The sequence below is a fragment of the Centropristis striata genome, chromosome 19 (assembly GCF_030273125.1).
Source record: "Centropristis striata isolate RG_2023a ecotype Rhode Island chromosome 19, C.striata_1.0, whole genome shotgun sequence".
Classification (NCBI taxonomy): domain Eukaryota; kingdom Metazoa; phylum Chordata; class Actinopteri; order Perciformes; family Serranidae; genus Centropristis; species Centropristis striata.
In genome coordinates, this window is record NC_081535.1 from 4,395,236 (window position 1) to 4,421,839 (window position 26,604).

At 34.3% G+C, this 26,604-nt stretch overlaps 2 protein-coding genes across 2 annotated transcripts; one reads left to right on the forward strand and one right to left on the reverse strand.

Moving 5' to 3' along the window:
• The first annotated feature begins 481 nt into the window (after positions 1-481).
• hdhd2 (haloacid dehalogenase-like hydrolase domain containing 2) lies at positions 482-10,535 on the forward strand. Its single transcript, XM_059358301.1, has 9 exons — positions 482-538; positions 3,310-3,419; positions 5,488-5,590; positions 5,710-5,815; positions 6,724-6,808; positions 7,916-8,081; positions 8,474-8,524; positions 8,706-8,769; positions 10,366-10,535. Exons 1-9 carry the CDS (start codon positions 530-532, stop codon positions 10,467-10,469), a joined length of 798 nt encoding a protein of 265 aa, XP_059214284.1. The 5' UTR covers positions 482-529; the 3' UTR covers positions 10,470-10,535.
• Positions 10,536-11,082: 547 nt separating this feature from the next.
• Positions 11,083-25,196, reverse strand: katnal2 (katanin p60 subunit A-like 2). The gene is made up of 16 exons (XM_059358159.1): positions 25,057-25,196; positions 23,386-23,456; positions 22,018-22,184; positions 21,884-21,920; positions 20,861-20,963; positions 20,677-20,775; positions 19,363-19,434; positions 19,156-19,233; positions 18,174-18,272; positions 14,372-14,435; positions 14,133-14,251; positions 13,945-14,036; positions 12,952-13,062; positions 12,551-12,713; positions 12,341-12,443; positions 11,083-11,408 (listed from the first exon to the last, which is right to left on the reverse strand). The coding sequence occupies exons 1-16, from the start codon at positions 25,105-25,107 to the stop codon at positions 11,269-11,271; spliced, it is 1,569 nt and encodes a 522-aa protein (XP_059214142.1). The 5' UTR covers positions 25,108-25,196; the 3' UTR covers positions 11,083-11,268.
• Positions 25,197-26,604: the final 1,408 nt, after the last annotated feature.

Sequence of the window (26,604 nt, forward strand, 5' to 3'; positions counted from 1 at the left end):
ATACAAATTAGAATTCATATATATATATATATATATATATATATATATATATATATATATATATATATATGTGTATTCATATATATGAATTCTAATTTGTATCATAGCCCCCCAGGCCTCCAGTTGCCCATCCCTGATATTTATTTATTTATTTATTTATTTATTTGTTTGTCAGCAGATTCAATAAACACTCCAATTAAAAATAAATCTGGCAATTATTCATGGTTCAGGCTTTATAGGTTTTATTTTATTATTTTTATCATCATTTTATTTTGTCTTTTTATTATTATTATATTTAATCATTATTATTATTATTATTATTATTATTATCATTTTTTTATTTTATTTTTTTTATTTTTTTTTTATTTATTTATTTTTTTAAATGTTCCCCCCTATTTTAGCTGCAGTAGATGCGGTGTTTGAGCTGCAGGGGGCAGCATAGAGCCCGGAAATAGATGCTGAAACCAACTTTAACACCAGCGAAGAAGAAAACGTCAACAGCATCAAGCTAGTGGAGCGGCAGCAGCTCATGCTAAAGGTTAGCCGAGCTAAACTGTATTCAGTCATTGTGCCGCTTGTGCAATTAAACAATAAAGTCCCTCAGTGTGTGTAAATGCAAGTTACGAGCTAAATGAACGCTTGCTTTAGCTTTTACCATTCATAAAGGTCCAGCAGTGATGATTTGTAGCCCGGTGTTACGGTTTAAGTGGTGACCGGTTTAACTGGTGACAGGTAGGGCAGCAGTTAAAAACAAAAAAATAAAATACATGGCTGCTCTCTTTATGTAGAGTTATTTGATTACGAATTAAAATGTTATCTCTGGAGTCTTCATAAAATTTTACGTAAAAAGGTTAAAGTGTGAGTGCATTTTAAACCACAGACTCATTTGGCTGAAAGTCACCAGTTAAAATGGTCACCAGATAAACCATAACACCCTGCAGTTGTTTTCTCTAAAGGCTTGTGTTGTTACGTTTGACAAGTATATTTGCTGAAGTAGTAGGGCTGGGCAATACAAAAGATATATCGATATATTTTAAATGTGATATGGAATTAGACCATATCGCATATATCAATATAGTTAAATCTTTTTCTTTCTTTCTTTATATATAAATTCTGCCCTTACTAGGGTTTGTCATATTTAGTTATGATGTAATGTTCGTTCTTTTCTCATATAAATATATTATAACATATAATTTATTTCAGAAAAAGATTGGCCTATTTTATTTCATAGGCCATTTTTATTTAAGATATTTTTTTTTATTTCAATGTGCACTTTAACGAGATTAGATTTAAAAAAAAAAAAAGGTTTTCCTGTTGTTATATAGTATTTATGTTCACTTAAATAAGCAGTTTCAATAAAACCACTTGTGACATGTCATATTTGGCTTTGACTGAACATTTGCTCTCACTTTGGATATACAGGATATATATCGTATATCGATATTCAGCCTAAATATATCGCAATATGACTTTTGGTCCATATCGCCCAGCCCTAATTATTAATAAATATTTGTATAGATAGTTGTAAAAAAGTACAAAAAAGCCACATAAAAGCTCAAAATGACACACCAGAGGTCAGAGAATTGTGAAGCTTGTTGAGTTACAGCCCTGATTTCCTTTAAACAACAACACACACACACACAAACACACACACACACACACACACAGAAATAAGCTTCCTCCCTCAGCACCGTTTCCGGTTATCAGTTGAGCTAAATACAAATAATAGACACACGACCTGCAGGCTGCGTGTGTGTGTGTGTGTGTTTAAGCTATTTCTGGAGCATATTAAGAGCATTAATTGTACCCTCACATTGATAACTACATGACAGAAATCCAAGCATGTCTAAATAATAGCGGCTCACGCACAAAATACAATCCTAAAATCTGTAGTTTAGGCAGGAAGTCGGGACAAACCGGTCAATAATCCTCTCAGTTTGTCCTGATGTGGGATAAATTCTGCCACTACCTATGTGAATTATGATTATGAATGTATAATCTCTAAAATAATACATTATTATGAAAGAATAAGCTTTTTTAAACGGAGTAAAGCTCCATTTACAGTGGACCTTGGTCATATTTAGAAAATCCTAATCAGAGGCTGTCCTCCAAGCAGCTCTTATCTAACAGTGTGTTCACTGAGGACTGGAACCTGTTGGAAATATGAATATGTTCATTATTTAACTGTTTTATGTTCAGCACTTTGTAACATTTTGTTTTGAAAAGTGCTCTATAAATAAAGTTTATTATTATTATTTATTAAAAGTAAGTGAAAGTAATATTACTTACCAATTCAATTACGAGTAGTGTATTTTTTATTTTCATGACTGAATTTCCATAAACAGTCTAGAAAAATAGGAAAACAAATCTATTATATCAAAGTATGGATTGTCAAGTGTTAAACAATGTTTTTTCCACTGCGTCTGGTAGCACAAGCCCAATTCCAAAAAAGTTGGGATGCTGTGTTATACAGTCATGGAAAAAAATATTAGACCACCATTGTTTTCTTCATTTTCTTGTTCATTTTAATGCCTGGTACAACTAAAGGTACATTTGTTTGGACAAATATAATAATAATATAACAAAAAATAGCTCATGAAAGTTTAATTTAAGAGCTGATATCTAGACATTTTCTATGGTTTTCTTGATAATAACTAAAATCTTTATCAAGAAAACCATGGAATATGTCTAGATATCAGCTCTTAAATTAAACTCTTATCAGCTATTTTTGTTGTTATCATTATATTTGTCCAAACAAATGTACCTTTAGTTGTACCAGGCATTAAAATGAACAAGAAATTAAAGAAAACAATGGTGATCATTTTTTCATCTATTTTTTGTCATTTTGTGTTATTTTTAGTCATTTTTGGTCATTTTGTGTCTTTATTAGTCATTTTTACTTCAATTTTTGATAATTTTATGTCCTCTTTACATCTATTTTTGCTAATTTTGCGTCTTTTTTAGTCATTTTTTTTACATCTTTTTTTGCTCATTTTGTGTCTTTTTTGATAATTTTTACATCTATTTTTGCTCATTTTCTGTCTTTTTTAGTCATTTTTACATCTGCAGTCATGGAAACATTCTTGATAATAACTTGATTTGCTGTTTACCAAAATTAACATTTTGCCTTACTTAAATTAATTCATAACTTATCAATAATCTCAAACAATATCAAACCTTGTCTTTAAAGGCATTTCTTTGTCTTTCCACTAGATGTAGAAGCTGCTCCAAACCTTTCCTGCAGCAACATCAGTTAGTGTCATCAACCAATCAAACCCCTCTGGTCCTGTTCTCTGTGTCTGTCTGCAGGTGTCCAGGATGGCGGCCAGACGAGCTCTGAAGGCCGTCCTCATAGACCTGAGTGGAACTCTACACATAGAGGACACAGCGGTACCCGGAGCGCAGGACGCCCTCAGCAGGTAGATACTGCCCGACAACAGTATACATTACTAAATGTAATGAATAGAATAGAATAGAATGGAACGGAACAGAATGGAATGGAATAGAATAGAATCAATTCGAATAGAATAGAATCGATTCGATTCGATTCGAATGGAATGGAATGGAATGGAATGGAATGGATTGGAATGGAATGGAATGGAATAGTATGGAATGGATTGGAATGGAATGGTATGGAATGGATTGGAATGGAATGGAATGGAATGGATTGGAATGGAATGGAATGGATTGGAATGGAATGGAATGGTATGGAATGGATTGGAATGGAATGGAATGGAATGGATTGGAATGGAATGGCTTGGAATGGATTGGAATGGAATGGAATGGAATGGATTGGAATGGAATGGAATGGAATGGTATGGAATGGATTGGATTGGAATGGATTGGAATGGAATAGAATAGAATAGAATAGAATAGATTGGAATAGATTATATTAGATTAGATTAGAATAGATTCGATTCGAATAGAATAGAATAGATGAGAATAGAATCGATTCGAATAGAATAGAATCGATTCGAATAGAATAGAATTGATTCGAATGGAATGGATTGGAATGGAATGGTATGGAATGGATTGGAATGGATTGGAATGGAATGGAATGGAATGGTATGGAATGGAATGGAATGGATTGGATTGGAATGGAATGGTATGGAATGGATTGGAATGGATTGGAATGGTATGGAATGGAATGGAATAGAATAGAATAGAATAGATTGGAATAGATTATATTAGATTATATTAGAATAGAATAGATTTGATTAGAATAGAATATAATAGAATAGAATAGATGAGAATAGAATAGAATAAAATAGAATCGATTTGAATAGAATAGAATAGAATCGATTCGATTCGAATAGAATGGATTGGAATGGAATGGAATGGAATGGTATGGTATGGAATGGATTGGAATGGAATGGAATGGTATGGTATGGAATCTATTGGAATGGAATGGATTTGAATGGATTGGAATGGAATGGAATGGAATGGAATAGAATAGAATAGAATAGATTGGAATAGATTATATTATATTATATTATATTAGATTAGAATAGAATAGATTCGATTCGATTCGAATAGAATAGAATAGAATAGAATAGAATAGAATGGAATAGATTAGAATAGAATAGAATAGCCTTTATTTTCATTGTATATAATACAACCAAATTCGAGTGCAACTCGAACAAAAATACCAAAACAACTTAAGGATAATAAAGGTATAGATGTATAAAAGGTATAAAATGATCACAAGCAAGAATAAATAATTGGCATTAAAATATTGGAATATAGAATAAATAGCTATGTACGTGGAAAAGGAGGAGAATGAGGAGGAGTTAATTTGAGAATTAATTTGTGTTTTTCAGCTATACAAAAGAAGCGATCATTAATAACCAGCAGGCAGACCAGCAGCAGGGTTAGGATTTATTTTGGTTCTATGATTTTGGTGGTCCAAAAGTTTTGAATCCTCTGTCACAAGCTTTAACCCTCTGGGCCCACTTTAATTTAATTTATTTAAAAACTTATCTGAAAACACGTTGGTAAAAGTTGAAAATCTCAGGTAATTTAAAAACATTCTGTACAGTTAATCAATGTGAAAAATACGCATCCAATCATTGTTCTGTTGGTTAGAATTCATTCACATTCATAATTAAAAACACACAAGTAAGTCCCGTGTTGCAAATAAAGGGTGAAAATACAATATAAAGACAGGCCCAAAGACAGAGGTAATGTTATAAGATAATATGAATATAAATATTATTGCACTTAGAGGGTAATTGGACACAGTGGACAGTAAGTTTACAATATTGCACTGGAGTGGTAAATGCACATAAAACGTAACAGAAGGAGACGAAGCAGATACAGAAAACAGATGGAGGTTATGACTGGATCTACTTGTTTTGTATATTTATGGTGGTGATCTGAAAAAAATGTTGCTGCATCTTTCATTTTGTTGTTAAAGATTCATATGGATTATTATTATAAATATGCCTTTAATAGCCAGATGTTATCTGTTGTGTTGGCTGCTGTCAGGTTACGGCAGGCGTCTGTAGCTGTGAAGTTTGTCACCAACACAACAAAAGAGAGTAAAAGGAATTTACTAGACAGACTGCAGCGGCTCAACTTTGACGTCCAGGTAGAGTTTTAGTTTCACATGAGGTGATTTCATAAAAGATCAACACATGAAGGGATCCTTCTCTTGTGTGAGTACTTTTTTCTGAAAAATGTTTTTTTTTAATGAACTTCACTCTGCAGGAAAAAGAGATCTTCACTTCACTGAGTGCAGCGAGGAGTCTGATAGAGCAGAAAGAGCTCAGACCTCTGCTGCTGGTGGAGGACAGCGCTCTGGAGGACTTCACTGGTACGAGCTGGGTGTGTGTGTGTGTGTGAGTGTGTGAGTGTGAGAGAGATTTTTGGATTTTTCAAACCACCTTTATTTGCTCGTGACAGAATAAACAGATCAAAACAGACAAACACATAAATGAAAACAAAATGATTAAGTTGGATTCAGTTGAAAATAGTTCCAAACACCAGACATACAGAGAGAGAGAGAGAGAGAGACACACACACACACAGAAAGAGTGTGAGAGAGACCATGCTCCAGGTGAGGGATGAATTGTTTTATTTAAAATGTTTGTTCCATGTATATTTTCTGAAACTCTAGTTTCAGCAACCAAATCAAACAAATTCACAATTAATATTGATCTGAAGTTATTGTTTTTCATCATTATTGTTGGTGAATTTTTCTCAATCACGCTGGTTAAAACCTAATATTCTACTCCATTCCGTCTGTTTTTCAGTGACTGCAGGTTTATTAACCATCTTTTTGAAGAGGGTTTCTCAGTGTTTTAAGAAGACACAAGCCAAAGAGATTACAGCTTCTATTGTAGCCGATCTTGACCTCCGACCTCTCTGAATAAAGTATTACATCATTATTGTTAACCTAGCTGCATAGATTATTTGCCTCACCGAACAATATATATATATATATATTGTTAAATAAAATGTAATTTTATCAAAAAAATCAATCAAAATCAATTAAGCATTTAGTTGTAAATAGTGACCCAATAATACTCAAATTATGAGAGCCAACATCATTCATTTATTGTGACAAATAATAATAAAACACAAACTAATCAATTTGAAATAATGTGACACTCAGAAAAAACAACATCACTTTATTTGTGAATCTGTAGTTATTATTATTTAGTAAGAAAAACTTAAATGTGACTAATCCTCCTGTATGTAATACTGTCTTTCTGTTTGCAGGTATCGACACGTCGGAGCCGAACGCCGTGGTCGTCGGTCTCGCTCCGGATCACTTCAACTACCAAACACTCAACAAGGCTTTCAGGTAATAAAGACACATTTCTTTACTCAAACACAGAGCGTTTGAGTCCCAAATTATAAATTGGTTTTCCTGGTTTTTGGAGCTGGTATGAAAAAAGTATTTTTTAATTTTTTTTATTTAAAGTTAACTCGATTAGAAGTTTTTCATTTGCCTTTTTTATTTCTCCTACTGTGATTTTATTTAATTAGGAACGGTGGTTTTATCATCTATGACCTTTAATAATACTTTTTTTTAAACAGCTAGTGTTCCAACTGAAAATTAAGTTTATACAATTTTAGAAAATGCCTCCAAATTCTTCAAATGGGCCTATTACAGTGTGTTGATACATTCGAGGGTATAGTCTGTTTTATCTGTTGATACATGTGGTTTGTTTGAAAAGTGGAAAAAAAACACCATATTATGAGATGTCCAAAAATGAGCCCTTCAAAAAAAAAAAAGTCATACTATAGCATGTTGATTTTTGTCAAAAATGGTCAAATTTCAACATGCCTAAAAATGCTAGAAATGTCCCCATTATAGTCTGTTGATACATGTAGTAGTACAGTTTGTGCAAAAAGCGGGGAAAAAAACACCATATTATGGGATGTCCTAAAATGAACCCTTCAAAAAAAAAAGTCATAATATAGCATGTCGGTTTTTGTCAAAAATGGTCAAATTTTAAAATGCCTAAAAATGCTTAAAATGGCCCAATTATACTCTCTTGATACATATAGTAGTATAGTTTTGATAAGGCTTCAGTAAGCCATAATCATTATAATTACAATAAATTAAATAAATTAAGTCATGAAATGTTTCATTCTGTGTGTAATGGATCTATATAATGTGTTATTTCCACTTTTTGAATTGAATTTCTGACATAAATAAACTTTTCTATGATATTCTAATTTAGTGAGATGCACCTGTATGTGGCATTTATTATCTCCCCCTAAACATCCAAGTCCAACAACCCACAATTCTCTACAATTCTCGATCCCTATGTGGTTAACAAGTTGCAGAGTCATTGATAGAACCAAAGTCAGTAGCTCTGAAAACTTTTTTTATTACTTTTACTACCTTTTCCTGGTTTTTATATTTATAAACACACTGTTAATGGTCTCTGTTTCTCCCCAGGATGGTTCTGGATGGAGCTCTTCTCATCGCCATCCATAAAGCTCGTTACTACAAACGTAAGGATGGTTTGGCCCTCGGCCCCGGGCCCTTTGTGACGGGACTGGAGTACGCTGCAGACTGTACAGCTGCTGTGGTCGGGAAGCCGGAAAAGGCTTTTTTCACACAGGTTAGAAATGCATTTTTTCTTTTTCCATCAGTAAGAATAGAGACATTTATGTTTATCACAAACATTGGTAACACTTTATATTAGGGAACACATATTCAACATGAATTAGTTTCTTATTAGCATGCAAATTAGGAACATGTTGGCTCTTAATTAGTCATTATTAAGTAGTTATTAATGCCTTATTCTGCATGGCCTTATTGTACAACCAGTAAGACATTAACTAAGAGTTTTCCCTCAATAACCTCAGAATTATTGCTCATGCTTGTTATACATTTTTGACCAATCACAAGTCTGGTTTATTGTGTATATATATATATATACTATATAGTATGTATAGTATATATATAGAGTTTATTTCATGATGAGCCTTTCTTGTTCTTTTCTCTACCTAGGCTCTGTCTGACTTAGGATGTAGCCCCAGTGAAGCAGTCATGATAGGAGATGTAAGTATATTGTAGCTTGTGATTCATTAACAGCATGTTAACTAAGTTGTTTTTCAACATTTAGTAGACAGACAATAGATCTTTAATAAAATACAGCTTGATTAGGTAATAATCTGCAGCAGCCTGTGAACATGAATATAGTAACGTGTTCCCTTTGTGTCCCGTTGCTGTTTTCCCATAGGACGCCAGAGATGATGTGGGCGGGGCTCAGAACGCAGGAATGTTGGGAATTCTGGTCAGAACCGGTAAGGAAAAACATCATTCCTCAACCAGTTTATCTTATCCTTCCAGCTCTCTACCTAAACTTACCTGACAGCAACTGTCCAGAAGTTGTGCTTCTTTTACTCCTTCTTCTTGACTGTAATATCTTCATTATGTCATGGTATTTTCTTGGATCTTATCTTGTTCGTTACAGTACATGCAAGTCCAATATTTACAGGGATCATGTGGGTATCCTGAAGTCAAATGTATTATATTCATTATTGTGTGTTGACCAAAAATTACCCTCTTAAAAAAAAAGTCATACCATGTCAATTTTTGTCAAAAATGGTCAAATTTTAAAATGCCTACAAATGCTAGAAATGGCCCAATTATACTCTGTTGGTGCATGTTGTAGTAAATTTTGTCCAAAAAGAGTGAAAAATCACCATATTATGAGATGAACAAAAATGACCCCCTCAAAAAAAAAAAGTCATAGTATAGTATGTTGATTTTTGTCAAAAATGGTAAAATTTTAAAATGGCTAAAAATGTTAGAAATGGGTCAATTATGTTCTTTTGATACATATTCGGCCATTGTATGGTCAGAAATATGGTGATATTATGGGATGAACAAAAATGACCCCCTCAAAAAAAAGTCATACTATAGTATGTCGATTTTTGTTAAAAATGGTAAAATTTTAAAATGGCTAAAAATGCTAGAAATGGCCCAATTATACTCTGTTGATACATGTAGTAGTACAGTTAGTCCAAAAAGAGTGAAAAAACACCATATTGTGGGATGTACATAAATGACCCCCTCAAAAAAAAGTCATACTATAGTATGTCGATTTTTGTCAAAAATGGTCAAGTTTTAAAATGCCTAAAAGGGGTAAACTATAGTCTGTTGATACATATTAGAGCATAAAATGTCGACAAATGACACAACAACACCATATTATGGGATGTCCAATAATGACCCCCTCAAAAAAAAGTCATACTTTATCACCGTCTTCTTCTTGACTGTAATATCTTCATTATATCATGCTTGTCATGGTATTTTCTTGGATCTTATCGTGTTAGTTACAGTACACGTAAATCCAATATTTACAGGGAACATGTGGGTATCCTGAAGTCAAATATATTACATTTTAAGACTTTTTTTAAAGATCCTTTCTTTACATTAATTTGTGCTCTCATCACCACCTCCAGTTTATGACATTTTCTATTATTTTTTTATGTTACTTTTTAAAAAAAAAAGCTACACAGAATCTCACAGCACGCCTACACAATGATTACTATATGCATGCAAACATTTAGCATACACTTTTAGAAAAAGGTATTAATTGTAAACTACCGATAAAATCTGATACCACATAAAATGGCCTTTTAAGATGTAAAATATGTCACTACTGTAAATTAACTTGCTTTTTTTATCTGCTGCTGAACAGTTTCTACTTTATATCAGGTTTCTTGTGTAATTTAGTGGTCAAGATTGTGTAAAACAAAACATTTAAGAACTTGTTTTAGTTGCTAAATTGATTTACTCAACTTTTATTACATTTGAAAACTCCCACAGACATCCTGCATTATAAATATTGTTGTTTTGTATTATTGATAGCATTCCTCCTTCTCTCCTATCAGGTAAATACAGAGAAGGAGATGAGAATAAAATCAACCCTCCTCCTCATCTGACATGTGACAGTTTTCCAGCAGCTGTTGAACACATCCTGAAGAACCTTCTCTGAGACACAAGAGACTCTCCACTTTCATTTTCTTATAGAATATTTCATGTGCACAATAAAACACACCAGACGCCAGTTATCTTGGTGCCTCTTGGTGTTTTAGCAGTGAACCTATCCTGTAATTCTGTAAATCTCACTGATCATGTGTCATACTGTCTGTTTGTGAGCGGGACTCCGTTCTTAAGTGATAATATAAAGTGAAAGTAAAACATGCATTTGAATGTGACTACCCACAATCTGTTGCAAGAATAAAATAATATTTTGTTGTATATAGTTTTAAATAAAAACTATTCAGCTGGTATTGTTTAATTTTTAATTGTGTTTGTGATCATTAAATAGATAAATTAAGAAAGACTACAAACATGTTTTCAACTTGTTCTTTGACAGAAAAAAGTATACTATACTATCATACTATAGCATGTCGATTTTTGTCAAAAATGGTCAAATTTTAAAATGGCTAAAAATGCTTAAAATGGCCCAATTATACTCTGTCAATGCACAGATTAAGTGTTTGTGAGGGAAAATGTTTGCAAAAAAAAAATCAAGGTATGGGAAAACGATTTATTGATTGATGTAAAATATGACGGACATTTGACAGTTCAATTCATTATGTTAAACCTACAAAAGAAATTATATTTTTGTGAAACTATCATGATAGTTTGTAATTTGTATGAGGTTAAAATAAATGATTTAGGAAAGCCTTTATACAGAGCAGCATCTTTTAGGTCAGTTTGTATACACTAAACCAAGTCTTCACCGTCAGATATCAAAGTCTCTTTTTTTATGTGAACATGTGCCCGTGTCAGACAGACTGGTACTCTCTCTCCCAGGCTGCGTATCTGTCCATCAGGTTTCGGGCCGAGGGTTTGGTATGCGTCATGACTTCCAGGAAATCTGCCGTTTTCACAGTCTCCAGCTGGATGGCGGGCATGTCAGAGTCTCCTGAGAAGGAGAATCACAGTCAGGCTACAGTGTTTTATTCAGGGACACAGAAAACATGGCTGTGATCCGTGATCACAAACGTGACGGATTAAACACGGGAAACGCAACTGTGGCTGCCGTCGCAAAATGTGCGCAACGTCAGCAGCCGATCATAAACCAAGCAGCATGGCTAATTCTGCACAGAGTCTCCACTGATCATAAACATAGTGATCGTGAATTAACCGGCATCACTAACTGTGCACAGAGTGTCTGGTGCTTGTTGTAAACAAACAGAGATCACTAAGTGAACACCTCCTGTAGCAGCAGCACATACACACTGTACTGCTACAGAGCTAACTGTTAGCCTGTTAGCACATACACACTGTACTGCTACAGAGCTAACTGTTAGCCTGTTAGCAATTTGCAGACTGGACGCTAAGGGGTTAACATTCCTTCCGGCTCTGCAGCTGGGAGAGACTGCTGCAGGAGGACTGTGCCGATTTGAATTGTTCTTACTCTAACGAGCCTCCGGCCCCCGCGGCTCATTAAGAAGAGTAAGAACGAGACTCCAAAAGTCTCCAATAACACCAGAAAAAGTCACTGGATTTGTTGCCAATTGCTTTTTTGAAAAATAGTTGCTAAGGGGGTCTGAAAAGTAGCTAAATATAGCAACAAAGTCGCTAAGTTGTCAACACTGCTTCGCCGGCTTTTACAAATGGCGCGTGTTGTTGTCGTGTAGAGTACTACGTCACATCATGCTTAGAGTTCTATCCAATCAGCAACCAGGCTTTTTTCAGGGGAGAAAAACAACCCTGCTCAGGGACGAAAAAAGTCCCGTCAAAAGTCCGCTCAGGACGGCTCGTATTCAAATTAGGGGCGTTTCGGCGAGTGAGACTCGCCTCATTCCAGGTATTGGGCGGTAGTGGAAACAGCCTCTATGTGTGTCGTCCTACCTTCCTGATGTGACTCTAAAGCATCAAAAATCTTGCGGACCGGTCTCATGGCGGCCTCCTTACACACCAGTCTGATGTCAGAGCCAGAGTAACCCTCCATCTCCTGAAACACAAACACATCACATGAGTGAACACATATTTTCCAGACAACAAAACATTTTTTAATGCAGAACACAGCAATTAATAATATACACTTGACAAAGAGCAGACCTTAGCCAGAGTTTCATACTCCAGCTGGGTGCGTAGCTCCACCCCTCCAGTGGAGCTGAGAGGAGGCAGCCAATGAGAGATCATGGCTTGGCGAGCTGGCGAGGAGGGAAGACTCACGAGAATCCTCTTCTCTAACCTCCTCAGCATGGCGTGGTCCAGCTCCCTGAGAAAAAAGTTTATTTCTTGTTCCTTTTAGGAAAAAAATCCTGACTAATTATATGTTTATTATATAGAATACATTATAATCAATGAAAAACATTGCATCTTGGTTTGGTTAGTTCAGGTTATCAATATTTAGCTAATTTAACATGTAATTTGTTGAGAATCTCATCTCATCACATCTGTCTTCAATTTGTTCTTTAACCTTATAAAAAGATACATGTGGTGTGTGTGGATGTTACCATGGCAGGTTGGAGGCAGCCAGGACAAACACCAGGTCCTCTGATCTGGCCAGTCCGTCCATCTGAACCAGCAGCTCAGTCTTCATCCTGCGGCTCCCCTCATGTTCTCCTCTGAAAACACCAGTCTGCTGTTAAATCAAAGCTATATTCACGAGTTATTCCATGCTCTTTATTTTTTATTTTTTACTATAATCTCTCCAAAATTAACAGAAAAACACCATTATATATTATAGGATGTAAAAAAAAAAACACACACAAAAAAGGCATAGTATGTCAAAAAAGGTCATAGTTTAAAAATCCTTAAAATGCTACAAATGGGCATATTACCACATGTTGATACATATAACAGTATAATCCATCCAAAATGACAGAAGACCTTATTATAAGATGTCCAAAAATGAAAAAACAACAACAACAACATAAAAGTGTCGAACAAAAAAAGTCATAAAATTTTAAAATGCACCAAAATGCTACAAATGACTGTATTATCGTGTTTTGATGCATATAATAGTAGAATGTGTCAAAAATGACAGAAAATAGGTTATGATATGATGTCCAAAAAATACACCCAGAAAAGGCATAGTATGTCAAAAAAAGGTTATACTTTAAAATGTCTCAAAATGCTACAGGATGTCCAAAAAAATAAGAAAAAATCTACAAAAATGTAAAAAAAAAAGTACAATTTTAAATGTCCCCAAGGGCTTAAAATGGTCCGATTATAGTCTGTTGATACATATAACAAAATAATGAAAAAACACCATATTATAAGATGTCCAAAAATTGAAAAAATGACACTATAGAATATATAAATGATGCTATAGTATGCCGAAAACTAAAAAACAAAAGTTATAACAATTTTAAAATGCCCCAAAATGCTACAAATGACTGGATTATCATGTGTTGTTGCAAATAATAGTAGAATGTGTCCAAAAATGACAGAAAACACTTTATTATAGGATGTGAAATGTTCCAAGTCTGTGTTGTTGAGCTCACCCCGTGTTGGTCCCTCTCTGGCTCATCACTGACTCCAGCTCATCCAGGAAGATGGTGGACGGGGCGTGGTACCTGGCCAGCTCAAACAGAACCTCCACACATAGAGATACATGAATGTTTCATACAGTATCTTTACTTGTTTGGTCCTAATCAGACCTTGCTGTGTGTTGTGAATAATAATAACCTACCCTGACCAGCTTCTCAGAGTCTCCTCTCCACTTGCTGACGATGCTGGAGGCGGAGATGTTGAAGAAGGTGGTCTTACACTCTGTAGCCACGGCCTTGGCCAGGAGGGTTTTACCCGTACCTGTGTGTGTGTGTGTGTGTGTGAGTCACATGGTTACAAGAGCAAATGATTTGATGTAGACTGCTGATTAAGAGCAAGCACACATGTTTTTCTTTCATCAGCATGTGGTGAAGGTCTTACCTGGGGGGCCGTAGAGCAGCAAGCCCTTCCATGGAGACAGGATGCCTGTAAACAGCTGGGGGTACTGTAGAGAGAAAAGTAGTAAAATATGAAAACTAAAGAGAAAACAACCCCTAAGTAAACCACATATTGCAAAAAGCCACCTCACAAAAACAAGGAAAAAAAGTACAAAAATTAGGTGTATTTTTCTTTAAAATTGCAAAATTAGACTTTCCAAAACAAGTAGAATTTTTTTAATCTTAATGAACCCACAAATACCTTAGAATTGGTGTATTCTAACTAATAATAAGTGTTTTTTCTTTTTTTTTCTTTTCATTTTTTCTTGATTCTAATGAAATACACGTGACCTATTTTCTCAATATGTTGAAAAATATTCTTGAATTCAGTAAATGCCAGAGCCAACATCTTGACATAATGATATGCATATACATTATTTCTTGAAACCAGCAAAGTCAGACTAAAAACTAGTGAACTTTTCTTGATATAGCTACAAAGATTTCCATCTGGCTAAGAAATTATGACTTTGAAATAGCAGTTTTATAGTTGTAAGTGTTGATGAAACAGCTTTGTAACTTTTGATATTCTAGTTTCAAGCATGTATTTACTCAGTTCAGGTCATAAAATCTCAGTAACAAGCTGTAATATTATTGTTATTTAGATAATTAAGGACCAAAACACTTAAAACAAGTGAAACAGTTGAACATAAAAGATGCTGACTAAGAAGAACTATCTTATCAGACAAAAAATAAGCAGATATCCCCTTGATCTAAGATATTTCATCTTACTTAAAATTAAGTTTTTGCAGTGCATAATGCAAAATGACTACATATTACACTGCAAAAAAAGGTGTGTCTAAAAACACCTGGGGGGTGTTTTTAGGTGAGGGAAATGATCTTGCTGCATGGACAGATAATTTACCTTGACAAGATTTCTTAAATTAAGATGATTGAATCTAGTTTAACTTGTTTTATCTTAAAATAAGCAGCGATAAACTGGCCCGAGCAGAGTGCACTGCAAATTATTTTTCTTACCAAGATAAAAAAAATCTTTAGATTTAGAAGTGTTATATAATTTATCTTGTTTTCGGTCTTCATTTATTATTTTAAGCGTTCAACATGCTTATTTCTAGATTCAACAATCTTAATTTAAGAAATCTTGTCAAGGTAAATTATCTGTCCATGCAGCAAGATCATTTCCCTCAGATTTACTGTTTTATCTGGTTTTTAGACACACCTTTTTTGTGTATAGCTGCAAATATAACCTTTCAGCAACAAAACATACAATTCCACATCTTCCGCTGACCAATCAGAGGCTGATCTGTGTGCAAAGAAAAAGCCTCTTTGCTTGATGTTTAGCTGAGTCAGTGCTGCAAATACCCCGTTCCACAAATTAGTTTGAATGAAATGAGTCCGAGTCAAATCACCAAACTGACCTTATAGCCCAGAGAATGAATAATAATGGAGGCCGGAGTTGGGGATTGTGTGAAGGTGGAGGTGCGGTGTATTCAATAAAAGAGGCGGGCAGAACAGAGGAGAGACACATCAGTCCTCATCTCAGCCTGTAAATGTCAAGAGGATGCAGACAACCTGATCTGTTGTCATCATATCCAGAGAGAGCTCCAGCTGATGATGATAGAAGTGTGTGTGTTTTATGTGAGGGTGTGTTAGTGTGTGTCTGCTTATGTGTGTTATGTGTGCATGCTTGTGTGCACATTCTACATGCCATAGCACATGTGCATAGTGCTTGTAGTCTGTGTGTTTATGCTTTATACTATATACTAGGGCTGGGCGATATATATCGGTATAAAAAATATAACGATATATTTTTAACCCTTTGATGTACAACATGGGTCAAAAATGACCCGCAAAAGAAAAATGGGATAGTTTTGGTAGGCAGATTTGTTGATTTGCCTGCCTTGCCTGCTCACTTGCCTGTCTTATTTTTAGTTAATTTATTTTCAGATTTTGTATTTTATTTATTTACTATTATTATTGTATTATTATTATTATTATTATTATTATTATTATTATTTTTTTTTTTTTTTTTTTATGACCTCCATCATGTCTGGCTTGTTTGATGTTCGTTTGTATCTTATAAAAATTAAAAGATGATAAAAACTATGAATTATAAAAAAAAATTACCCACATTCATTCCCCATGTTATTTAATGCTGCTGTGTGTTTCTGTGCTCTATCTTTTGATATCAACTTATTTTATGATTGAATATTCCAAGTATTCTTTAAATATCTTGTTTTTGATAACAACAGATCATTTTTTCCATTTTGCCTCTCATACTTTATGAAGAAAAAAAGTTTTTTGTATGATTACATAGCTAACTACTTGGCTAAGTAGCTTGCTAAGTTTACTATTTAGCCAAGAAGTTAGCTTAGTAGTTATTTTAGCAAGCTACTTAGCTAACTACTTAGCCAAAAAGTTACTTAGCTAACTACGTGGCTAAGTAGCTTACTAAGTTTACTATTTAGCCAAGAAGTTAGCTTAGTAGTTAGCTTAGCAAGCTACTTAGCTAACTACTTAGCCAAAAAGTTAGCTAAGTAGCCAACCTAAATGTGAACTTTATGGAGCTTTGATGTAAAGAAAAGGTTCTCCTGTTGTCATAAATATATTGACATTCACTTAACCCTCTGAAATCTTGGGCTATTATGTCCATTAATCTGTTAAAAAAATAGTTTCTTCAGCGTTACCTCACCTATATGTCCTGATAATTCATTTTTAACTTTGACTTACTTGATCCAAATTTTGAACCCAAAAGAAACAAAGGAAACATGAAATCTGATCTTGAATATTATGTTTCACACGCAGAAATGTACATGTTGCAAATATGAACACAGGTTGCATGTATAACATATAACAGGTAAAATGAGAATAATATCTAGTTGTATATTTTTATACTAAATAGAGTTTATTTAGTTTAAAGCCAGAGTTTAAAGCCAGAACTTTAGAGGGAAGCTGATGGAGAGACTCAATGTTGCTTCATTTTAAGTCTTCACGTCATGAAGAAGTAATGTGCAGGTGTTTTCATGGTTAAATAAACTAAATAAAAATAAATAAAACTACTTGTGACATGTCATATTTGGCTTTTTCTTGTAAATTTGTCACTTTTTTTCTTTAAATTTGTCACTTTTTTTCTTTAAATTTGTCACTTTTTTCTTGTAAATTTATCACTTTTTCTTGTAAATTTGTCACTTTTTTCTTTAAATGTGTCCCTTTTTTCTCGTAAATTTGAGATTTTTTCCCCGTAAATTTGTCACTTTTTTGTAAATTTGACACTTTTTTCTTGTGAATTTGTCACTTTTTTCTTGTGAATTTGTCACTTTTTTTCTCGTAAATTTGAGATTTTTTTCCCGTAAATTTGTCACTTTTTTCTTGTAAATTTGTCACTTTAAAAAAAAAAAAATGTGGCCCTTTTTTTCTCGTAAAGTATGTCCTGTCTGTGTGTTTATGCTATATATTTGACTTTTACTGAACATTTGCTCTCACTTTGTGATAAAAATATCAGGATATCTATCGTATATGGATATTCAGCCTAAATATTTGGGGATATGACTCTTGGTCCATATTGCCCAGCCCTACTGTATCCCCAGCCTTCCTTCCTCTCTGCTGATCTATCCATCTGTGTATGTGTGTGTTACCATATTATCCCAGATATAGATTTAATGTCAGTGTAACAGACTGGCCTGACCCCGCTGCCCTCCTTCTCTTTAAGCCCTTTAAAGGAGATGTATTCAGAATCGAAGCTGGGCGAGCGCAGCTGAAATACCAGCGTGGCCAGGCAGCGGCTGCACCTTAATGGGATAGACGACGGCCTCTTTGACTAATCGCTTTGCGTCCTCCAGGCCGATGATGTCCTCCCACCGCACGTTGGGGCTGTGCAAATAGATGTCCTTTAGGGGAGAACACACACAACCACACACACACACACACACACAGACAGAGTGAGGGATGCATGTGGAGACACACACACATCCTGGTGCGATTAGGTTTGTGTAAATAGGTGTCCTTTAGAGTGAAACATGGGTTAAGGGAAATAGATAGAACCTGGGCCTTCATTAATACAGCAGATCAATTCATTCACAATATAGCTCTTTACTGCCCTCTAGTGCAACCTTTTTGGGTGGCGACCCCCAATTTAACATGCATGTTGTCCGCGACCCCCGCTCACTGAACACAATCCCACAGTTCAGATCATACAAACTCAGTTGATACGAAGAATTTTGGACAAATAATAAAGCACAAAATGACCCAAAAAAGAAACAAAATGACTAAAAAAAGACACAAAATGACCAAAAAAAGGAAACAAAATGACCAAAAAAGACACAAATTGACCACAAAATGATCAAAAAAAGACACAAAATTACCAGAAAAGACACAAAATGACCTAAAAAGACAAAAAATGTCCACAAAATGATCAAAAAAGACACAAATTGACCACAAAATGATCAAAAAAGACACAAAATGACCAGAAAAGACACAAAATGACCAAAAAAAGAAACAAAATGACCAAAAAAGACATAAATTGACCACAAAATGATCAAAAAAAGACACAAAATGACCAAAAAAAGACACAAAATGATAATTTCTAGATTTAAATCATCTTAAAAATTATCTGTCCATGCAGCAAGATCATTTCCCTCAGATTTACTGTTTTTATCTTGTTTTTAGACACACCTTTTTTGCAGTGTATCTCTACACGGTTTCAGCTTTTGTTTCTTATTCTTTTAATACAGAACTCGTGTGTGTGTGTGTGTGTGTGTGTGTGTGTAGTACCCTGCTGATGATTGCAGCCAGTTCTCTCATCTCTCCGCTCATTCCAGAAAAGCCACTGAGAGGCTTCAGCAGCCTTTCCTGCAGGAGAGCATAAAATCCCTTTATTGGAGGTAGTGTAGAACTTTGATGTTGTTGTTCTAATGGGTTTTGTGCCATTCAGATGTAGTTAAAATGGCACAAAATTATCATTTTACAGATTATAATTACCATGTGGTCAGAGTCACTGCCGGCTCCTTTGAGAGGGTCGTGGACTGAAACTTTGCCGTCAGTCATCTGGCCCTGTGATGAGAGTTTTTTTTTTACATATTTAAGGAAGAAAATGCATAATAAAAACAAAGCTGACAACAGTGATTCAATTTTTATGAAAGAATATGTTTGTGTTTATCAGTTTATGTGTAAGCTTTGTAGTCGTGAGAGACTTGGTATTGACTGCTGTACGTCTACCTAAAAACATAAAGGAGGTTTGCTGGTTTAGGTAGTTATGCTTTCCTTTTTTTATCAGGGGACCTACAAGTGAACTCATGAATAAAAGTAAAAATATACATAAAAACTGCATTCCTATTGGCTGATGCATTTTATACTGACAGCTAAGCTGAGCTGCAACTGACCTAGAAGTTGAAACAAACTGCTCTCTGAAAAAAAAATCATTATGCACTAACAGAAGTCATGAACAGAGAAATTATCTATAAAGTATTTTTAAAGTATTAGGAAAAAGTCGAAATTCAATGTTGAGAAAAAGAGTTGAAATGAAATCAACCCGTGAATAAAGTTGACGTTTTAAGTCTGGTAAAGTAGACTGAAAGCTTCAACCTGATTTTCCTTAATACTTCTATATTCTATCTCAGGGATGGGCAACTGGAGGCCCGGGGGCCGCATACGGCCCGCACCCTCACTTGAAGTGGCCCTCAGTACAACTACATGCATTTGAGCATGAAATCTTAAAAGTGCAGTGTAAAAATGCACAAAATTACTTCTTGCAATTAATGTTGGTCTGCTGTTCTTGCACTGAAAAAAAAAGAAATCACAGTAAGTGGTTGTTTTTTTATTTGCTTCAAACCTTTTGTATTCCTATTTATACTGTTATACATGCATTTGAGCATGAAATATGTTAAGTTACTGCACTACAAGATAAATTAAAGCTGCAAGCATTAATGAACTGGCCCGAGCAGAGTGCACTGCAAATGATTTGTTTCTTATCAAGATAAAAAAAAAAAACTTTAGATTTAGAAGTGTTGATTTCTTATTTTAGCATTCAACATACTCATTTCTAGATTTAACAATCTTAATTTAAGAAATCTTGTCAATTGAAGACACACCTTTTTTGCAGTGTAACTAATAGTATTTTGAGAAGTATTTTTTTGAACCATTCACTGTGGTGGTTGTATCTTCATTAAAGCAGTAGTTTATTCTTGGCTTCATCCTAATTGGTAGCTTTAATATGTTACATACAGTAACATCGGTAGGATTAGGGTTAGGGTTAAATAAACAACAACAATCATCACCTGTAAATAACAACAGTACCTTTCTGTTGAGGGCTGCCTCTCCAGCGGGTCCGTTCCTGATGGAGGAAACGTTGAGACCAAACTCTGAAGAACCTGGAGGAACAGAGGAACCGTTCTCCTGCAAACACAATCAGCAGGACGTCAGAATAACCAGCTTTTATTTGAGTTATTGGATATTGGTTGTTTTGTGTGCAACACTAAACATTTGTATGTGAAGTGGCAGCGGTCTTCTTGGCTGCGTTTCCAGACTGTTGGCTCGGGGACGAAGTGATTTTAGGAAGAGGCTTTACAGCTGAACAGGGACTCCTGGAGAAGACAAACATCAATAGAATAAGTTAGGTGAGCTATTATTGATCGATTCTTTTGTCTCAAATAAATCTGTCATATTTCCACTTCTAGACAACGTATGTATTGAGAGAGTATCACTATTAACCCTCTGGGAACACTCGGGACATTTTCAGCCATATTTGTTATTTTTCACTTTTGTTTTGGCAATCATTTTGGTTGTGATACTGTCATTTTGTGTCTTTTTTGTCATTTTGTGTCTTTTTAAAGTAATTTAGTATTTTTTTTCAGTCATTGTGTGTCTTTTTTGTAATTTTGTGTCTTTTTTAGCAATTCTGTGTATTTTTTGGTCATTTTGTGTCTTTTTTTAAGTAATTTTGTGTCTTTTGGTGTCATTTTGTGTCATTAAAAAAATAATTTTGTGTCTTTTTTGGTAATTCTGTGTATTTTTTGGTCATTTTGTGTCTTTTTTAAAGTAATTTAGATTTTTTTTCAGTCATTATGTGTTTTTTCAGTCATTTTGTGTCTTTTTTGGTCATTTTGTATCTTTTTTTGGTCATTTTGTGTCTTTTTAAAGTAATTTAGTGTTTTTTTTCAGTCATTATGTGTCTTTTTTGTAATTTTGTGTCTTTTTGGTCATTTTGTGTCTTTTTTTTTGGTCATTTTGTATCTTTTTTTAACTAATTTAGTGTTTTTTTCAGTCATTATGTGTCTTTTTTGTCATTTTGTGTCTGGTATTTAAAGGGGTAGAATACCAAAAATATTTAAACATTTGGTAGTTTTGAGCAGAGCAGAAGTTGTTTAAGCGGTTTAATCAATCTGTATAGTTTTTATCACGTTTTTTTGGAAGTGGACATTTTCAGCCTGAAGGGTCTAAAAAGGTTAAATTAAAGGGTTAAATTAGTCCTGAACATGAAATAAAAAAGCAGATAGAGACTCACCTCTTTACTCCACCACTTCTTGCATTTCTGTTTTCACCTTGACAAAAAAGAAACAGAAAATATGAACTGACAATAATTGTATTGCATCGTGCATTAGATATGATGTCGTCAGTGATTTAGTGGAGGTCACACACCTCCCTCTGCTGTTCTTCTGATAAGTTTGGGATATTTCTGGAACTTGACGTAGTGATAACTCTCGTACTCCATCAGCACCATCTCCAGATCGATGTTATCACAGACCTCGAACCTCCTCACACCTCCATTCGTCTCCTGGTCCAAGGCTACGGCTGCAGACACGTAGCTGGTGAACGGACACGCACAAAACCTCACACACCAGCTCACATCCACCTCAGAGAGATCAGAAAGTAACAGAACAAGGTCAACTATATCTGCTGTCTGTGATGTGAGCCTGGGGGCTCCAACGGGATTTACTGTTATTGTGTTTGGTGGATGAATTGCATTTAGCTACTAAAGTCTGACACTTTCCAACAAACATCACGTCACGGCTCCTCAAGGCTTCTTACAATGCACCAAATATAAACTGCTGCTGCCCACAAACCTGCTTAGTCTGTTACATCTACAGGTACATCTCAACAAATTAAAATATAAAATTATTTTGTGTCTTTTTTATATAATTGTGTGTCTTTTTTAATATTTTTGTGTCTTTTTTTTAAATAATTTGTGTCTTCTTTTTAAATAATTTTGTGTCTTTTTTTATAATTTTGTCTTTTTGGGTAATTTTATGTCTTTTTTAGTAATTTTTTTGTTATTTTGTGTCTTTTTTAAATATTTTTGTATCTTTTTTGGTAATTCTGTGTCTTTTTTTTGGTCATTTTGTTTCTTTTTTAAGTAATTTAGTTTTTTTCTGTCAATTTGTGTCTTTTTTGGGGGTCATTTTGTGTCTTTTTTTAATAATTTTGTGTCTTTTTTGGTAATTCTGTCTTTTTTTGTAATTTTGTGTCTTTTTTGTAATTTTGTGTCTTTTTTTAAAGTAATTTTGTGTTTTTTTCAGTCATTTTGTGTCTTATTTTGTAATTTGGTGTCTTTTTGGTCATTTTTATACTGCCTCTAGTGGCCCCAGGTAATTTGAGTTTGAGACCCCTGGTTTAAAATAACCTTTCGTTTTATTGATCTTATGTAATATTCAAATTTTCTGAGACACTGAGTTTTGTGTTTTCATTATCTCTAAGCCAGAATCATCAAAATTACAAGAAATACAGCCTTGAAATATTTCACTCTATGTGTAATAAATCTATATAATATAGAAGTTTCACTTTCTGAAATAATTGACAAAAAATATTGAACTTTTTCACGATATTCTAATTTTTGGAGATGTCTGTGTTACAGGGATTTGAAATTATTCAAAACTACAACATTTCGTGCACCTTTATGTTTTACCTGTTTTAAGAAACTCTCGGTAAGAAAACCCTCTGAATGTTGAAATGTGTTGACATGCAGCTGCAACCAGATTAGTGAACAAAAAAACACAACTAGATACAGACCCTTGGCCCAGCAGGTGCTGATAAATGAGGATGAGGAGGCTCTTCTTCCTCATCTCAGTCCTCAGCTCGTCCTGTTGGCCAGCAACACAGAACACACGGTAACTTAAACACAACTTAACTGCAACAATAAAAGGTTTGGTTCAATCAATGTGGGGTTTTATCTAGAGCTGCAACAATTATTCGATTAACTGAACAATAATCGATTATTAAATTAATCGTCAACTATTTTGATAATCAATAATTGGTTTTTAAAGAAAAAATCCAAAGTCCAAATTCTCTGATTTCAGCTTCTTCAATGTGAATATTTCTGGTTTCTTTGTTTCTTTGTTCCTTTATGACAATAAACTGAATATCTCTTTGGTTTGTGGACAAAACAAGAGATTTGAGGACGTCATCTTGTGGTTTGGGAAACACTGATTGATATTTTCAACATTTTATTGACCAAACAACTAATCGATTAATCGTTTAAATAATCGACAGATAATCATTAGTTGCAGCCCTAGTATTATCTGTGTTTTGATTGTAGGGTAAAAATCAGTGGTGGAGTGTAACTAAGTACATTTACTCAAGTACTGTACATAAGTACAATTTTGAGGTACTTGTACTTTACTTGAGTATTTCCATTTTATGTAACTTTATTCTTCTACGCCACTACATTTTGAGGCAAATATTGTACTTTTTGCTTTTTCAGTACATTTAGCAGACAACTTTAGTTACTTTTCCGGTCAAGATTTAACATAAAAAACATGATAAATTTAAAGTGATTAGACTTTTATATTTATTAAACCTCATAACAGTATATTAAGTAGTTAAAATGAGAACTACCTTGAGAAAACTTGAATGCTTCGATAATAATCCAATAATATATTTGGAATATGTAGAATATAACACTGTAAATTTGTCCATTTAGTCCATTCCATTCGTACATTTTGATGCTACTTTTGTACTTTTACTTCAGTAAGTTTTGAATGCAGGACTTTTACTTGCAGTTGAGTAATTTCACAGTGTGGTACTAGTACTTTTACTTAAGTAAGGAATCTGAATACTTCTTCCACCACTGGTAAAAAAAAAAAAAAACATAAGTAAAACTTGTCAATATCTTTGGATATTGTTGGATTTTGTGGTTTAAATAGAATTATTTCTCTGAATTAAAGCAAAATTTAATTTTTATACTTTGTCACAAGATAAAACAGACATCAATGAGTTCATTTTTAGTTATAACTCTATTTACTGAGATTCACCTGTAGATAAAGCATCATGTACATGTGGATGTGGGAGGACAAACTTCCGGTAGAGGGCGACAAAGTGCCACAGTTGACAACCAGCTGGTCTGGTATCTAGGCAACCAGCTGGTCTGGTATCTAGGCAACCAGCAGACGCAGATTAATAGTGGCACTGGATGATAACCTGATTAGCACAACGGCTAATCTACTGTGACAGTTCAGATGTTGTTTACTGCATATCATATGTATAAAAAAACAACAACAACAACAACAACAATAACCTGGGTCTGGATACATGTATGACGGATATAAATAACATGTCTGGGGCAGTTCATTGAAGCAGAAGTGGCTAAATATCGCTGCTAGTTAGCTAAAAGTTGTCACTTTTCCAACAGTTGTCCGTCAAATCTGCAACAAATCGCAAAAACAAACCTCCTTATTGACTCACCGCTTCCCGGGCTTGGTGGGCGACTTTCATAGATTGATATGAAAGCTCCATGATAAATGTAAAAAGGTTAGAGAGACAGTGGTTTAGTTTCTAAATGTCCCTCAGGACTTCTCTGTTGTTCACTGCGCGTCTTCTGTGTTTGCGTTTGGTGTTGTTTGACCCCAGCGGGCTGCCGTAGACACGTTTAGTGTTACTGTTTCTCCTTTGTCGTAAAATAAAACAAAAAATATATATATACTGCAAAATAATGCCAAAAAAATGTTCTTTTATTTGGTGGAAAAGTACTTCTGTTTTGCAATGTAATAAATTCGATTTATTTAATGAAATAATATCTAAATGCCTAATTACAAAGCTAAACATTTATATGGTAGGCTAATTCATTTTTGTTGTTTTGACTAAAGTATTTCCATCAGTTAAATATTAAACTTAAGGCACATTTAGGGGTCATATGTGGTTCCTTTTTAATCTATATAGAAATATTACAATTTTTCTCGGTCACTCAGTGTCAAAAGCGTGTCACTTTGATAGCTCATTCCTCAAAAGCAAGTATTCATGAACAAGATAGTCAAATGGTCTATCCATCTATCTATCTATCTATCTATCTATCTATCTATCTATCTATCTATCTATCTATCTATCTATCTATCTATCTATCTATCTATCTATCTATCTATCTATCTATCTATCTACCTATCAATCTATCTATCTATCTATCTATCTATCTATCTATCTATCTATCTATCTATCTATCTATAGTCCTGACACCATGTTTATGAACAAGATAGTCAAATGTCTCTGTCATGTTTTCATTATGACAGTTTACTCTGGAAATGTTTTAATGCAAAAAAAAGTCAGATCTTGGTGACACTACCTGAAAATGCTCAAGACAGCACTTTATACTATTTACAGCCATTTAAAAACTACAGTAAAGTTACACATTACTGTATTTAGTGAGGTAACTGAGTACAACACACTGAATATGTATGTTTCATATTTTTATTGCATATGCTCTTTGCAATTGTATTTTGTTTACAGCATTGTGCAAAAGGGAAAAATACACCCTTATTTACAACAAACAAAAAGTCCCTTTGGGTCGAGCTGTGCACAACTGTAAACAATATTGCAGCACATGTTGGAACTGAACATACAACATAAATATTATTATAAATCATTCATGCATATCCAGATGTTCCTCTCTGTCTGGCCACATAGTTTCATCTACATCACAGCGAATATTGTCTCTGCCAATTCATCGAGGAAAATATCTCCTCGAGTGGTGAATCCTCCCTCTGCAGGACTCTGCTGTGATGTCATCACATGCTGCATCCATGGCCGCTAGCAGGACCATTTGAGTATGTGGACGCTGGTCAAATGCCTTCCACCTCCAGGAAGAGAAAAACTCAAAATTGGATTTAGGAATGGTGAGTAGGGAGGGAGATCAGTGGTGGTTCTACACAGGGGCCTCCAGGGGCCACTGCCCCTGTGAAGAAGCCCTTGACCCCTGCTGTGGCCCCTGTGTCAAATTAATAATAAAATGATCAATTTATA

What these genes read in the sequence shown, in the direction of transcription:
- hdhd2 (XM_059358301.1), top strand. An exon ending in GGCTCAACTTTGACGTCCAG is followed by an intron (nt 5,591 to 5,709) that starts GTAGAGTTTTAG and finishes TTCACTCTGCAG; the next exon opens with GAAAAAGAGATCTTCACTTC. An exon ending in GGGAATTCTGGTCAGAACCG is followed by an intron (nt 8,770 to 10,365) that starts GTAAGGAAAAAC and finishes CTCTCCTATCAG; the next exon opens with GTAAATACAGAGAAGGAGAT.
- katnal2 (XM_059358159.1), bottom strand. Translation starts at nt 25,107, where the DNA reads ATGGAGCTTTCATATCAATCTATGAAAGTCGCCCACCAAGCCCGGGAA. An exon ending in CAGAGAGGGACCAACACGGG is followed by an intron (nt 13,063 to 13,944) that starts GTGAGCTCAACA and finishes TGGTGTTTTCAG; the next exon opens with AGGAGAACATGAGGGGAGCC. An exon ending in GCTGCCTCCAACCTGCCATG is followed by an intron (nt 12,714 to 12,951) that starts GTAACATCCACA and finishes CTTTTTTCTCAG; the next exon opens with GGAGCTGGACCACGCCATGC.